The sequence below is a fragment of the Actinia tenebrosa genome, unplaced genomic scaffold, assembly GCF_029948245.1.
Source record: "Actinia tenebrosa isolate PJP-AT-01 unplaced genomic scaffold, QUT_ActTen_1.0 PGA_scaffold0__85_contigs__length_37466705, whole genome shotgun sequence".
Lineage (NCBI taxonomy): Eukaryota > Metazoa > Cnidaria > Anthozoa > Actiniaria > Actiniidae > Actinia > Actinia tenebrosa.
In genome coordinates, this window is record NW_028292569.1 from 11638566 (window position 1) to 11652500 (window position 13935).

Here is a 13935-nt window from a genome sequence, read left to right on the forward strand (position 1 = left end):
AAAAGGATACTTTTAAACGGTCAAGGACACCCTTAAACAAGGTCACTTGCAAAAAAAATATATATATATATTTATACAGCAACATTTCTAAGAGGTGTGACCTGTGCTTAACAGAAAAGCTACTTATCATCAAAACAAACAGCGACACTCTTTTAAACAAGCGATCCGAATTGATCTCCAAATGCCGACATGAAAACAAGTTCTATCTGATGAACAATAGAAATCCAGGCCTAGCTAATTAACTCCTTTCCGAACAATACTTCTTTTGTAAATAATCATTACACCTCTTAAATATAAATATCACAGTAATAGGAATATGTTTCATTAAAGTCTGTCTGATGAGTGCGTAAGCACGAAACTCGGAGTTACAGTGAACATGTCTCGTCTTTAATCCAATCTTTACTATATATATATATATATATATATGTGTGTGTGTATAAATACGGTCATTTGAAAAAAAGATACTCTTAAATACGGTCAAGGATACCTTTTAATACTGTCACTTGAAAAAAGGGTAATCTTAAATATGGTTAAGGATATACCCTTAAATACGGTCGTTCGAAAAAAGGATACTTTTAAATACGATCAAGGATACCCTTAAATACGGTCACTTGAAAAAGGATACTCTTAAATACGGTCAAGGATACCCTTAAATACGGTCACTTGAAAAACGGGTACTCTTAAATACCGCGTCAAGGATACCCTTAAATACGGTCACTTGATAAAAGGATACTCTAAAATACGGTCAAGGATACCCTTAATTATGGTCATTTGAATAAAAGGATACTCTTAAACAGGGGCGGCGGAAGCTGAAAAATTTTGGGGGGGGGGGCACTCCAATATTTCACGGTACCTTGAAATGATCCCCCCCTCCCTGTTTAGCTTGATTACAAACGTGTATGTGTGATATTTCAATCAGTAACATTTTGCTCGCATTAAACCACTTGCAATTGTTCTGAGAGACACAAAAATGATGCAAGTCGTCGCTAGATCAGATATATCGTATATTTTTTAGATACAGAAAATTATGTAATATCACAATAATAAATAATGGTAATCATAACCAAATCTCATGCGGTTTTTTTTTTTGTGTGTGTGAGGCATTATATTCTGGGGGGGCCAGCCCCCCCCAAAAAATCTAGTGGGGGGGGGGGGGGCGTTAATTAAGAAATTAATGAATGATAATTCAGTGCCCTTCGAAAAGCTCGTGTGACTTATTCGTACGGAAGCTGTGTGCCGAGCGGAGAAAAACCACATAAATAGGCCCTTTGCAGCTCAGCATTCACGTGCTGATTAATTTACTGAGAGCAAATGAATGAACATCATGATTCCCATGGGTGAAATTTACTGGACTGCAAACAAACTTTCTACAACCTGTTTCGAGAGATCGTAATAAAACTACATTTCGTAACACACTGCATACACATGTTTTCATTCAGTTCTTTACAAGTAGCTAAAAAGAATCACCAATTTAATATAAAAACAAAAATTTTGCAGTCCAGTACAAACACGTGACCGTTATATTAACTGCAAAGGGCCTATTGTTAGTAGGATAAAACATGCACTAACTATGCATGGACGAAGCGACGAACAACAAGTTTGAGAAGAAGTTTGGAGACATTGTATTTCGATAACAGACATTCACGTTTGAAGTTGAATCGAAGCTTGAAGCTTAAAAATATATTGCCATTTTGTAAAGAAGGTGCTTGTTTGGTGCTTGAACTGAACGCCTTCAACAATAGAACATAAGTCGAGAGTGGAACGCAATCTCTGACATGTCTATGAATACGGTGGAAAATCACGATAGTAATTTTGCTTCTAAATGAAAGCATTTGTACATTGAATAATCATGTTCGTTTTTGATTTTATCCACCTTAAAGAGAACAACAGATGAAGCATATTTCTATTTAAAAGTATCAAAACTTCATCCATACTCATCATTCTCCACTCCTGTAATGAGATGCATGAAGTCTGGCTTTTACATCTCTGTGTACGTGCTAAAAATATATTTTTACGTAAGTCAAGCTTGATTAAGAGATACTTCTAAATCAGGTAAGGACACTCCAAAACCATGTTAAGCCATTATACCCTAAATCAGGTAGGACTGACATTTAATAAGGTTAGGGATACTCCTAAATCACGGATTAAATGCCCGGCAGTTCTTAATTTTCGACGATTTGTCAACTATCATAGATCGGATAGAATTTCATAAAAGTTACAACAACAAAAAAAATTGGGATTTTTTTTTTCAGTGGCCATGCATTTACGGTCACCCATCCGGGTACTATCTTGCCTCATTCGGACATGACCCAATGTCATTGAAGCCCAAGTTTTTCCCACTGGACCACGGGCCCAGGCTAATTAGAATAACAATAGCCGTGAAAACAATGCACCAAATATACTAGCCTATTTAACATCAACTTTTCAACCGATTCCGTGCGTGGCAGAGATGCAAGGGATTAGCCGATGTGGTCTGGGGGCCGGCTTGTCTCTCCCCTGATGCTTCGGCTAGAACATTTTTTTGCGTAATTCGTACACCCAAGGGCAGAAGGATTTAATCGCCGTCAGGTCCGAAGTCCATACGCCGCCTCAGCTCTGCGGATGTCTCGGGGGTATGGCAAAGTGGAATCGATTTTTTTTTTTTTTTTTTTTTTTTTTGAATTTTTATGTGTTGGTTCAAGCCCCATCGTATATAAAAAATGTATCATTATCAATTTGTCAATGATATATATTTTTGAAGTGACGAATCTCCATCGCTACCTGTTGAAAGGACAAACTAATCTCAAAAATGAATTGTCCAACTAGATAGTACTAACCTTGGTTACCATACCGGCTGAAAGGACAAAGCTACCATTGACAAAGGATTTGTCCTTCTAAACCTACGGTCAGTACTAACCTATGCTATCACAACTGTTGAAAGGATAAAGTTACTCTTACAAATGGATTGTCCTTCTAGATGGCGATAACCTATGTTATTATATCGGTGTTGAAAGGAAAAAGCTACACTTAGAATGGAATTGCCCTTCTCAGTATAGATATATGTCACTAACCTATGTGTTCTTACCGGTTAATTGACGTCAAATCATGCAGCAATTATATTCTTATTATATCAGAAAACAAATACGTTTTCCATTTTAAATCAGTGTTTCTGAACGCAAAACGATTTTTTCAGGTTCCTGTGTAATGTTTTTTAACTTCTGTTTATTGAAAATTCAAATTCAGGATTCATTTTTCTATTTCTTGATTTTCTGAAAACAGAAAACAGCTATATGTTTTTGTCAAAGAACACCAAAATATACAATAAAATACATTTAATGGAGGAATATAGTTTAGTGATTTTGCACTAGCTACAAACATCCATTCCCCAGGCGTGAACTTCATTTGACCACAACTATTCACATCTATGAAAATGATCTTTCTCATAATCAAAAAAGGTACTTTCACTGTATGTGCACTGCATTGGACCATGACTATTTCGCATCTATTGAAAGGACCTTTCTCATAATCAAAAAATTGTGGTGCACTAAATGCAAGCAGCTAGCAATATCTTGTCAGGAAAAATTTTTTGCGCTAAGAACAAAGTTCAAAAATATATCAAAGGGTTTGGCTTCCATTATTGAAATTGGGAATTGGGTTCTAATATTTTTTTAACAGAGAACGAGTATATACCTTATCTATGAATGCACATCTATGAAACCATAGATTGATAGAACTATACACAAGTTACAGGTTATTAGTTTCCTTGATAAAATATACACTAGTGTATTTATACAATCTGCACCGCAGTGCATTTGGTAATTCGACAAACAATAGAGTTCTCAAACATAATTGCTTGTCAAATGTTGTGATCCCAATGAGTTAAAATGAAATGCTTTGGTGGGTAAAAACAAAGCAGTGAATATTGCGCGGTAAAATAGTTGTTCCTATTAATAACAGCTAGCAAGTAGTTCAAAACTGTTAACTGAGAGCATTGGAAAAGTGATCGAGCGAGAATTAAAACGAGGTATTGGAAGTTATTGCATTTGGTTTGCGATCTTTAAACAGTATGAGCCATGAAAGAAAGAAGATTTCCTATACGATGTGCTCTGCAGAATTCATCAGTAATTTTTAGCGCATTGGCGTTCTAGATCGTTAATGTATTTTCAATTCAACCATACAACTTTGAAAAGTTATTAAAAAGGGAGGCGTTTTGATGGGTGTCGAGTGACAGTGCATGTCCAAAAACTTTTGTAATTTCGAAACGTACCCAAACTAGCATAGACCGCCTCATTATCCATTGTTTTCAATGCGTAAGGCATATGATAAGTTGCCTATCTATTTTTTCAAACAGAGCAAGACAACTCATACTTCTTCAGACGTCGATCAAACATCATCATTTGCGGATAAAGGGCGAGGCAATCCACAAATATTGCACCTGAGGTTTGCTTTGCTTTGATTTGATTTGCTTCGCTTTGCTTTGCTTTGCTTAGTTTTATAGCATCGAATCACTCGTTTTAGGTATTTGAACATCATGAATTCCAAGCTCATCGTTGTCTTTCTTCTGTGCGCCATCCTGGTCGTCTCCGTGACCTCAAGGCCTGAACGTTCGTGGGATGATTTGGAAGGGATAGAGGAATACGAAGAAAAACGGACTTTCAAACGAGGTATCAAACAGTTATTTCATGCAGTAGTGTTTTATTGTATACATAAACATGTTATTAAGAAGAAGAAAATTAAAAAGTAACAATGCAAAATAATATGTTTGTTTACAAATGATGAAACGACAGAGCGTGATGTTACCCAGTATTTTGTTGAGAAGGATAAGCGATTTTGATTGTTTTTTATCCTTATAGGATGCTCGGACTACAAGTCGTCGACCTATTGTAATAGTGTGAAATCACGCAATGAGTGTGGTATCTCAAAGTACAGATCGTATTGCCGAAAGTCATGCGTATCTTGCTAAACAGTCACTAAGAGTCACAGATTAGAGTTAGTGATAAACCGAAAAATTTAAAGCATTAAGCGAAAATGATAAAACAAGTTAGGTAAAGATTTCTTGATTTCTTTAGTACTGGAGAAGGGGCGATAGAAGTGGCACACAACTTAAACTTGAACTGAAAATATTGCAAATAAAGGAATTGGACATGGTTTGCAACCAATCTGCTAATGAGTGTTTATTACTGGATTTGTTTTACTCCAAACGAGTTTCATTCCCTTGGATATTGTGCCTTGACGCTTGATGAAATGCTAGCTAAGAATAAAACAAATTGTATCCCGCTCGATTAATTTGGCGGCCAAATAATTATCCGCCTGAAAAGCCACACACTGAGCTTATTAACTTAAGCTCAAAATTTTCTAACAAAAAGGCAAGGTCAAAATCTTTCATTAACATAAATTTTCAGACTTTAATTATTCTGAAAAGCTAAACGACAACGAGCACGTCTCATTCTTAAAAAGAGATATGATGATTCTCAATTTAGAGAAAAGGGAAAAGGGAGGTATGATAAAAATATATGAGCAAATTTTAAATTTACCTAAGATAGTAAAATAATTGGATTAAATAAATAAAAATGTATCATTAAGACTTTGTTGCTTTTAGAAGCTATCACTGTACTGTATTCCAAAATGCATTTGCAAACTGCATCAGTGCTCTAGTACACATTTTATCGAACAATTTCATAACTTTAAAATTCTGCCAGACTGGCATAGAACTGATGATAATTATAATTATTAGGCGCTAATGTTTATTACAAACATACAAAGTCAAGAGCTTATCACTGATAAGTATATTGTATTCCAAAATGCATTTGCAAACTGCATCAATGCTCTATAGTACACATTTTATCGAACAATTTTATAACTTCAAAATTTATCCAGACTAGCATAGAACTGGTGATGATTATAATTATTAGGCGCTAATGTTTGTTACAAACATTTGTACAAAGTCAAGAGCTTATCACTGATAAGTATATTGTATTCCAAAATGCATTTGCAAACTGCATCAATGCTCTATAGTACACAGAACAATTTCATAATTTCAAAATTTATCCAGACTAGCATAGAACTGGTGATGATTATAATTATTAGGCGCTAATGTTTTGCTAAACATTTGTACAAAGTCAAGAGCTTGCAATACTACATAATTAATGAATAATCAGGAGTTAAAAGAACTCGAAGAATTCAAAAAATACTTTTTTTCAGGAGAAAACCTAAGAATATATTTTCTTCCCTTTTTTTGGTCTTGAATATATATTTTTTCTTGGGAAAAGGCCAAATACAAAAGGTGAATTTCAAATTGGGAGACTAGCTTCAAAAGAGACGAACCGTACTACATACGAATAAAGCGCTTCATTATCCATTGTTTTTAATGACGGCTGATGATAAGTTGTAATTCATTCTTTGAACAGAGCCGTGAAAAGTCGTTGGATGATTTCGAGAAAGATGAGAATATGAAGAAGAACAACCTTATTTCAAAAGAGGTAGCAAATTTTCAGTGTTCAGGCATAATCTAAATAACGTGACTTTTTCAAGGCCGACGTCTGTGTCGATGCAAATCACTAATACCTGCCTTTGTAATAACAATTTAAAAACGGTTACGTGATTGGAAATTGGTGCAATGTACCTGAGTCTTATTGTGCAGCCTGCGGATATTAAAGAAGATAGTAAAAGTTCTCTCAACTTTAAATTCTTTCAACCAGATAAGAGCATTTATTCTTTCTTCAGAAGCAGTTTGATCTCAAGATCAACATTTAAAGATAAAGGTTAAGGCAATCTAGATATTTAAAAGCAAATGTTGTACTTGACTATGATCTTTTTTTTTTTTTTTTTTTTTTTTGTGCTCGGTCACGATGATGTTTTGGCTTTGTTTGGCTTATCCTCTTTCGTTTCCAATATTCTCTTCACCTAAATTTCTTGCTTGTTGTGTTTATTTCTCGAACTTTGAATTAAAGTTTGCACGTTCAGTCATCCGAAAGATGATTTGATATTTGTAAACAGTCTTTATTTCCTAAACTTCTTGCTTGTTATGTTTATTTCTCGAGTAAAGTATCACTAAAGTATACGGGGTGGGAGAGCATATTGATTATGGGAACGTTTTGTTGGGCTTAGCTTTGTTTATGAGCAATTTTGTTTACTTGATGTCTGACTGGCGCAACGATCGTCAAAGCTTTCTAGAAGAAGACTATGACTAAGGTTTTTGGGCACTTTCTCTTAACGCTATACTTTTCACGGTCGCATGGTTCAGTTGAAAATCCATTCACACACTACAAACAACGTCAATGCAATGCGCTAATGATTACTGCATTCTCTCAGTGGAGCATTCTAGATCTGTTCTTACAGGACGTGATATCCTTTTTCATGGCTCATGCATTTTAAACATCGCAAACTAATTTTATAGATTTTATATTAATTTTAATTCCGATGCTACCCGTTTACGAATTGAACTATATGATAGTTGATTCTAAGTAGGAACGACTGTTTGACCACGCTATATCCCCTACTTTGTTTTTACTCACCAAGCATTTATAATAATAATAATAATAATAATAATAATAATAATATCACACGGATTTGATTAGTAAACTGGCTGTTGTAGGCCTCACTGATGGTATAAAAATTGTAAGAAAGTGTCAGAAATGGGTTATTTCACAGAACTGTTAGATTGTGAAACGTCTGTACAATTGTTAAATTTGTATTGATCTTTGCAAAAACCAGTCATGCAGATATTTGCTTAGACTATACATGCCCGCAGTATTCTGTATTCATATAGCAAAAATGTCTGAAGTTAATTGAAATAAACATATAATAATAATAATAATATTTATTTACTAAATATTGGGCAGTCAACACATGCCGATATATGATCGAGTGCGCATTTCGTTCTATCTCAATAATTCGGATCACCACATTTGAGAAGCACTTATTTTTACGCTGTAGAAAACATTAGCTGAGACTCAAGTACGAATAATTATATCCTTAATTGCTTTGCATGAAAGACCAAATGACTTTCCCTTCGAGCGACACTGACAGCATGTTAACTTAAGCGCGAAAGCTTCTTACAAAAATGCAATGACAAAATCTTCTTAATTTTTGTTCACATTATCAGGCCCCTTCCCAATCATTCATTTCAGATTAAAGAAAAAAATGTATGATAAAACATATAATAAAATCACAGGCAAGTTCTAAATTTACATTGCCTTGAATATTACAACTTCGTTACAACTTATCTTAGAAGTACATTGTATTGCGAAGTTACCAAATGCACTGCAGATTGCATAAATGCTCTAGTATACAATTTGTCAAATATTTGCAATTGTGTATAGTTTCATGAACGGTATGGTTTCATAGAGTTGCATTCATATAGGTAAAGTAAGGTTCTCTGTCGAAAATATATATCATTTAATCGAACGACACAAAATACGCCCCTCAGACTTTAGCAAATTATTAGGCGCTAAAGTTTCTAAAAAACATACAAGTTCTAGAGCTTTCATTAACAAGAATTAATATATGATTAAGTAATAATTAATCGACCTGCATTAAGAACTCAAAGATGAAATAGCATAACAGGGGCAAAGGTATATTCACACTAGCAGTAAAACCAGTAATGATTAATAATTAAGTAAGTACTAATTAAGGGTTTATGACTGAAGGCATTGGCCTTTCATTTTGGATGCGTGATTCAGCGTTCCCGCCGTCAGGTTCCGCACGAGGGCATAGCACTAACGGAGCCCAAGCGGAAACCTAAGGGGAGGAGGTCAGATATCCCCGAGTGAAAGGCCAATAAAATGCTCGTATTTTCTTAATGGCGAAGTAATGTTAAATCAATATGCTTATGACAATAGCTTACGCCACAGCAACTATTTCATAATATTACCAATTTATTCTTTCTACAGAGCAAGGCAATTCATTCTTCTTTCAGACGTCGTTGATGCAAGATTTCAAGAATAACATTTACAGATAAAGGGTAAGGCAATTCAAAGATATGGCATGGAGTCAAATGTGGTCTTTTCATCTTGGTTTTCCTTTGTATGATTACCATTATTGTTTTGGTTTTGGTTTTGGTTTGGTTTATTCTCACATATTTCCAATATTCTCTTCACCTAAATTTCTTGCTTGTTGTGTTTATTCCTCGAACTTTAAATTAAAGTTTGCGCGTTCAGTCCTACGAAAGATGATTTGATATTTGTAAACAGACTCAGTTTTTGAATTTTTGATTGTCGTAGGTGTGTAACCATCATGAATTCAAGGCTTGTCGTTGTGTTTCTTTTGTGTGCCATCCTTGTCGTCTCCGTGACCTCTATGCGTGTGAAATGGGATGATTTCGAGAGGGATGAGGACTACGAGGAAGAGCGTCCTTATTTAAGAAACGCCAAACGAGGTACTCAACTGTCAGTGAACATGCTTATTTTATCGTAAAAGATATATATATTTATATGCTAGTATTTCACAGAAGAAGAAGAAAACAACATCAAGCAATATCGATACTCCTCCTCGAATCGTGCGTACGCATAGGAAGATAGAGGCAAATTAATATCGCCTGTTGTTAACGTTTAGCCTGAGAAGATTGCTGATTGACTCTTTGGAAGCGTTCATGGTTGAAAAATCAGTAAAGTGGGGTCTTTTCCACCTCGTACCTTAACATGATCAACTTACCATCGTTGAAATCCCGTTCAAGTCCCAGAAAAAAAATTCTGAGTCTTTTAATTTGCAGCTGCATAATGTTGCTTGATATACTGCGAAGATCAGTTCAATTTGTTGCTATAGATTTTCTTTGTTGATTTGCAGGATGCTATGATACTTTTTTTGCTGCTTCTTGCCAGAGGGCGAAAAAAACCGATAACTGTTGGAAATCACAATATGCAGAAAACTGTGCTAAAACATGTGGTAAATGCTAACTGAAGAACAATGACCAAATAGGGGACCAAATAGAGAATAATAAAAGCAGATTTAAAAAAAAACCATAATCATTCATCTATTGAGTTTGATACTCTCATTTGTAAAATAAGTCTGGCTAATGTGATGGGTTCACCTTCACTTTGATGGACTTAAATAAACATAGATAAGATAAGAATATAGATGTAGATAAGAATATAGATGTAGATAAGTATAGTTTCCAGTTATGTATATCACAGTGAGCTTAAATTGTCAATTAGAGATCGGTGACAAACGTTGAAATAAACGATATAACAAGCCGTAGTGTCGCCAGGTTTTATTTTTTTGTACTCAGTCCTACTCAATTAAATTTTTTTTGTGGGTAATGACTTGATTTATACCGCGAAATGAGCATATGAATTATGGGAGCGTTTTGATGGGTTTAGCTTTGTTTATGAGCAATTTCGTTTACTGGATGCCTGCCTGGCACAACGATCTTCAAAGCTTTCTAGAAGAATGAACGTTTTTGTGGAATATTACTTGATTAATTATAATCATTTTAAATTCACTGGTGATCAGCAATCTGATTGGCTCTCAGCAGTTGAATTAATAATACATCACGAATCGCATTAGTTTCCAACTGAGCGGTGAACCAGTGTCGAACAATGATGCGTGACAAAATGACCGGCCCTAAGCATTATTGGAGCTTGAAAGAACACAGGCAGCCCAAACAAAGTAAGCTAAAATACGAAACCCATATTTTGTTGAATTTTTTTTTCCTTACATTTTTCACTGGCGAAAAGCTTAGAAAATGCGTAGAGGCTTTGGTTATAACTCGAAATATAGGGGTCCTTTCCTATCAATAATTTCCCCAATTAAAATATAATGATGATAAAAGTATAGAGATGAAATAATTGTCTCTAAAAACGAGAAGATGAATATCGTAAGTCTAAGAGGACATGCAATAATATTCTGGGGATGTACTTTTGAATTATTGCCTGTATCCAAGTGAAAAGCAGTGACATTTTCAGTGACACGCCAATCTGTTTGAAGACGGTGCCCGGTCTCTGTATAAATTGGGTAAGCTACCACAGCCACCTAATCCGTTCATGAATGATGCTTAGTGGGCCGTCCTGAATTGACCGATTTCATAGAGTTGCTGACTACGATCGAAAAGGACTCCAAAATTTGTGTGCGGTTATGTGTGTCCTAAAGACCATTAATCTCATTCGACATTATCTGAACTTAACTTCAAGATAATTTTAATATTACACAAAGTTAGTCGACAAATAGCAAGGCCTAGGTAAGGCCTCAGTTACAAAACTAATATGGTCATTTTACCTTGAGCTTGCAATTATTACGTCAAGGTACTGTAAGACTCAACAAAACTATTGCGGCGCGGTTTATTGAATTAATAGAATTCAGATGATTTGCGATTGTCGGGATATTAATTGCTCCCGACATGTACAAGTCAATTCAATAAAAAAGGATGAAGGCAATACGCGATTCATATACATATATATATATATATATGATTGAGCGAGTTCATGACCATCTTGTTAGCAAAATAAAAAAACACAACGAATACAATTACGAATAATAAATACAAGAGTAAACAAAATCATCAATAGTTATTGAATTTTAACCACTATATTTACCTATCTAGCTCGATAATTTCATACTGTGTACACATGTTTGTGCTTATTTATCCATCAGAAGCAAGGACTAGCGAATATTGAAATTGCCTTATAGTGAAGAATTACTTAGCGCTAAAGTTTTAATTTCCGAAAAACAACTTATTGAAGCTGAGATTATAATAGGTGTGTCTCTGAATACCTAATTAACCTATAAGTATTTAATTTGGGAGTTACGGTGGCAATGATGTACGCATATAATTCCATGGGAAATATAACAAGCTAACTTGGCGTTAGAGATGAAGAGCAATTTTTATTAGAACGAGATTGATAAATAAATAACCTCACTGTTAGAGAAATTATTAACTATTTTTGTTCACATTCCTTGGTTTATCCAAGATTTTAAACAACCATTAAGTTTAATGTTTAATTACTAAGAAAAATAATAATATGCAACAAAGAGTCGTAAGCTTATCTACGATCTATTTAATGTTTTTTTTTTTTCGTTGTAGGTGAGCTCCCAGGGACGTGATTGCTCATCAGCCTTCTGAGGCAGAAACTTTCAACGTCCAATCAAATTTGAATTTAGAATTTGAACTCTTAGTAAGCTGACTCTATGAATTGCGGCTTATTTTACAATATTTTTGGTTAAGTCTGACCCGATGAATGTCTATCTGCTATTTTTCTGAATAATTTTTGTTCGCCTAGTCATAGGATTTTATTCAGTTCTAAATACTAGGAACTCATTTGACCATCCAGTTGATTCAGCAATACAGCTGTAAAGTTTAATTATTTATACCTTTGAATCAGCTTTACCGCTCGTAACCTGCACAACTCTGTTATTCTTACAGCATCTGCCCCATTGGAAAATGTTCCTCACGGAAATCCTAAAAGTTTTACTACGGAAAAAGTATACGAAAGGATTTACTGCGGAGTTAGCTAGACTTGCTATGACAGTCCATACATAATCAGAACCATAGTTTTTATCTGGTTTGAACGCCATCCTCACTATGATCGGAGACCAGAAGATAGTGAAGAGCCCAATGACAAGTGCCACAGTTCGAGCAAGTCTTTTTTCAGCTTCATGTGAGACACTAGTTGTATTGCGAAGCTGTTGTCTTGCATAGGATTGCTTGCGCACTGCCCTGAACAAAAACGCGTAGGATACTAATATAATTACAAAAAGAATTGCCATTGAAATCATGCTGAATAATACGTATGTTTTCTTCTTGTCTTCATCTACGAATGCGTCCAAACACGGCGTGATAAAACAAAACAACCACGAGTTTATCAAAAGGGTCTTAAGCCTTGTAGTTGTTATATATCTCTTGTATGTCATTGGTTTTACTATCGCGAGGCACCTTTCGACACTCATTATTGCAAGTGTTAAAACTGAAATGCTACACGAAAGGTTTCCCACAAGCCGAGCAACGTACTCGACTTTCACAAAACAAATTCCATGCAGCTTCCAGAACAAAATGACGATCAAACAAGGCTCCACGATCATCGTGGCAAGAAGGTCGGCAACCGATAGATTAAAGATGCAGTAACTTGAAAGATTTTGGAGACTAGGAGTTAAAGCTATCGTTAAACAAACCACTATGTTACCTACGCTCCCCAAAATGGTTATTAAAATATTTATGAAATTCATCGCAATGGTTTCTTCTTTTCCAAGAAGACAGCGGTCCATCCCAAGTTTGATATCAGAAAACATCTTTGACCGGGTATCAAAAGTCTGTCGATGTCCCACTTGTACAGTCTCTCAACTCAAATGCGTCGATTAATATGAATTTTAAAATTTGAACAAAAATATATATTACCCGGTAACATATATTTACACACAGTGCCCCCCTATTGGATAAGCTTTGGTGACATTTTTGACGTTAGCATTGGCATTTGGTCAAGCTTATTTAGTTTCTTTGAAAAATAGGGACACCTTTATCCGGCAAAGTCAGACCAATTTCATTTACTTTTGTTTCCTGTTTTATTTAATGAAGTTCACAGAGAAAATTTGAGATATTTTCGAGGACAATATTGTTTACATAAGCGTTAATTTGAGGGAAAGTGGACCAGACAAAGTCTAGCTATATAGAAGAAAAAACACATTGAGGTGTCTATATACTTTAGACAGTGTAAGCGGCTTTAATTGCTTAAAGCTTAATTAAGGTGGCTGCCCACTATAGAAAATTGAAGCTACTGCGCACGCTAGGAGGATGCAGGATGCATAGTGGTTCGTCTAGCTTCGATCGGAACAAATAACACTATATGACGGAAATCTTGAACACGATATATTTGTGTAAGTTAGAATAAACCATTTTGCAACTTTCAGAATAGTTCTATGAAGTACGCAATTTCAGCAGAATAACCTTCAAACGTTTATTGAGGAACCACACCCGTTTTGAACTTCAACAGGGCATTCGGGTTTCCGATGCAATCATTTTTATGAAACATA

General features: G+C 35.1%; 2 protein-coding genes across 3 annotated transcripts; one reads left to right on the forward strand and one right to left on the reverse strand.

The window, feature by feature from the left end:
• The first annotated feature begins 4286 nt into the window (after positions 1 to 4286).
• Positions 4287 to 10173, forward strand: LOC116294107 (U-actitoxin-Avd11a). 2 transcript variants are annotated; one of them, XM_089030611.1, is made up of 4 exons: positions 4287 to 4419; positions 4498 to 4643; positions 8871 to 8941; positions 9201 to 9339. In XM_089030611.1, exons 2-3 carry the CDS (start codon positions 4511 to 4513, stop codon positions 8936 to 8938), a joined length of 201 nt encoding a protein of 66 aa, XP_088886737.1. In that variant the 5' UTR covers positions 4287 to 4419; positions 4498 to 4510; the 3' UTR covers positions 8939 to 8941; positions 9201 to 9339. The 2 variants fall into 2 exon arrangements, with proteins under 2 accessions (XP_088886737.1, XP_088886742.1); XM_089030616.1 differs by lacking the exons at positions 4287 to 4419; positions 4498 to 4643 and adding an exon at positions 9763 to 10173 and having other exon boundaries at positions 8865 to 8941; positions 9201 to 9355.
• A 1778-nt stretch (positions 10174 to 11951) lies between these two features.
• Positions 11952 to 13237, reverse strand: LOC116306467 (adenosine receptor A2a-like). Its single transcript, XM_031716536.2, has one exon. It carries the CDS (start codon positions 13195 to 13197, stop codon positions 12277 to 12279), a length of 921 nt encoding a protein of 306 aa, XP_031572396.2. The 5' UTR covers positions 13198 to 13237; the 3' UTR covers positions 11952 to 12276.
• Between the last annotated feature and the right edge of the window lie 698 nt (positions 13238 to 13935).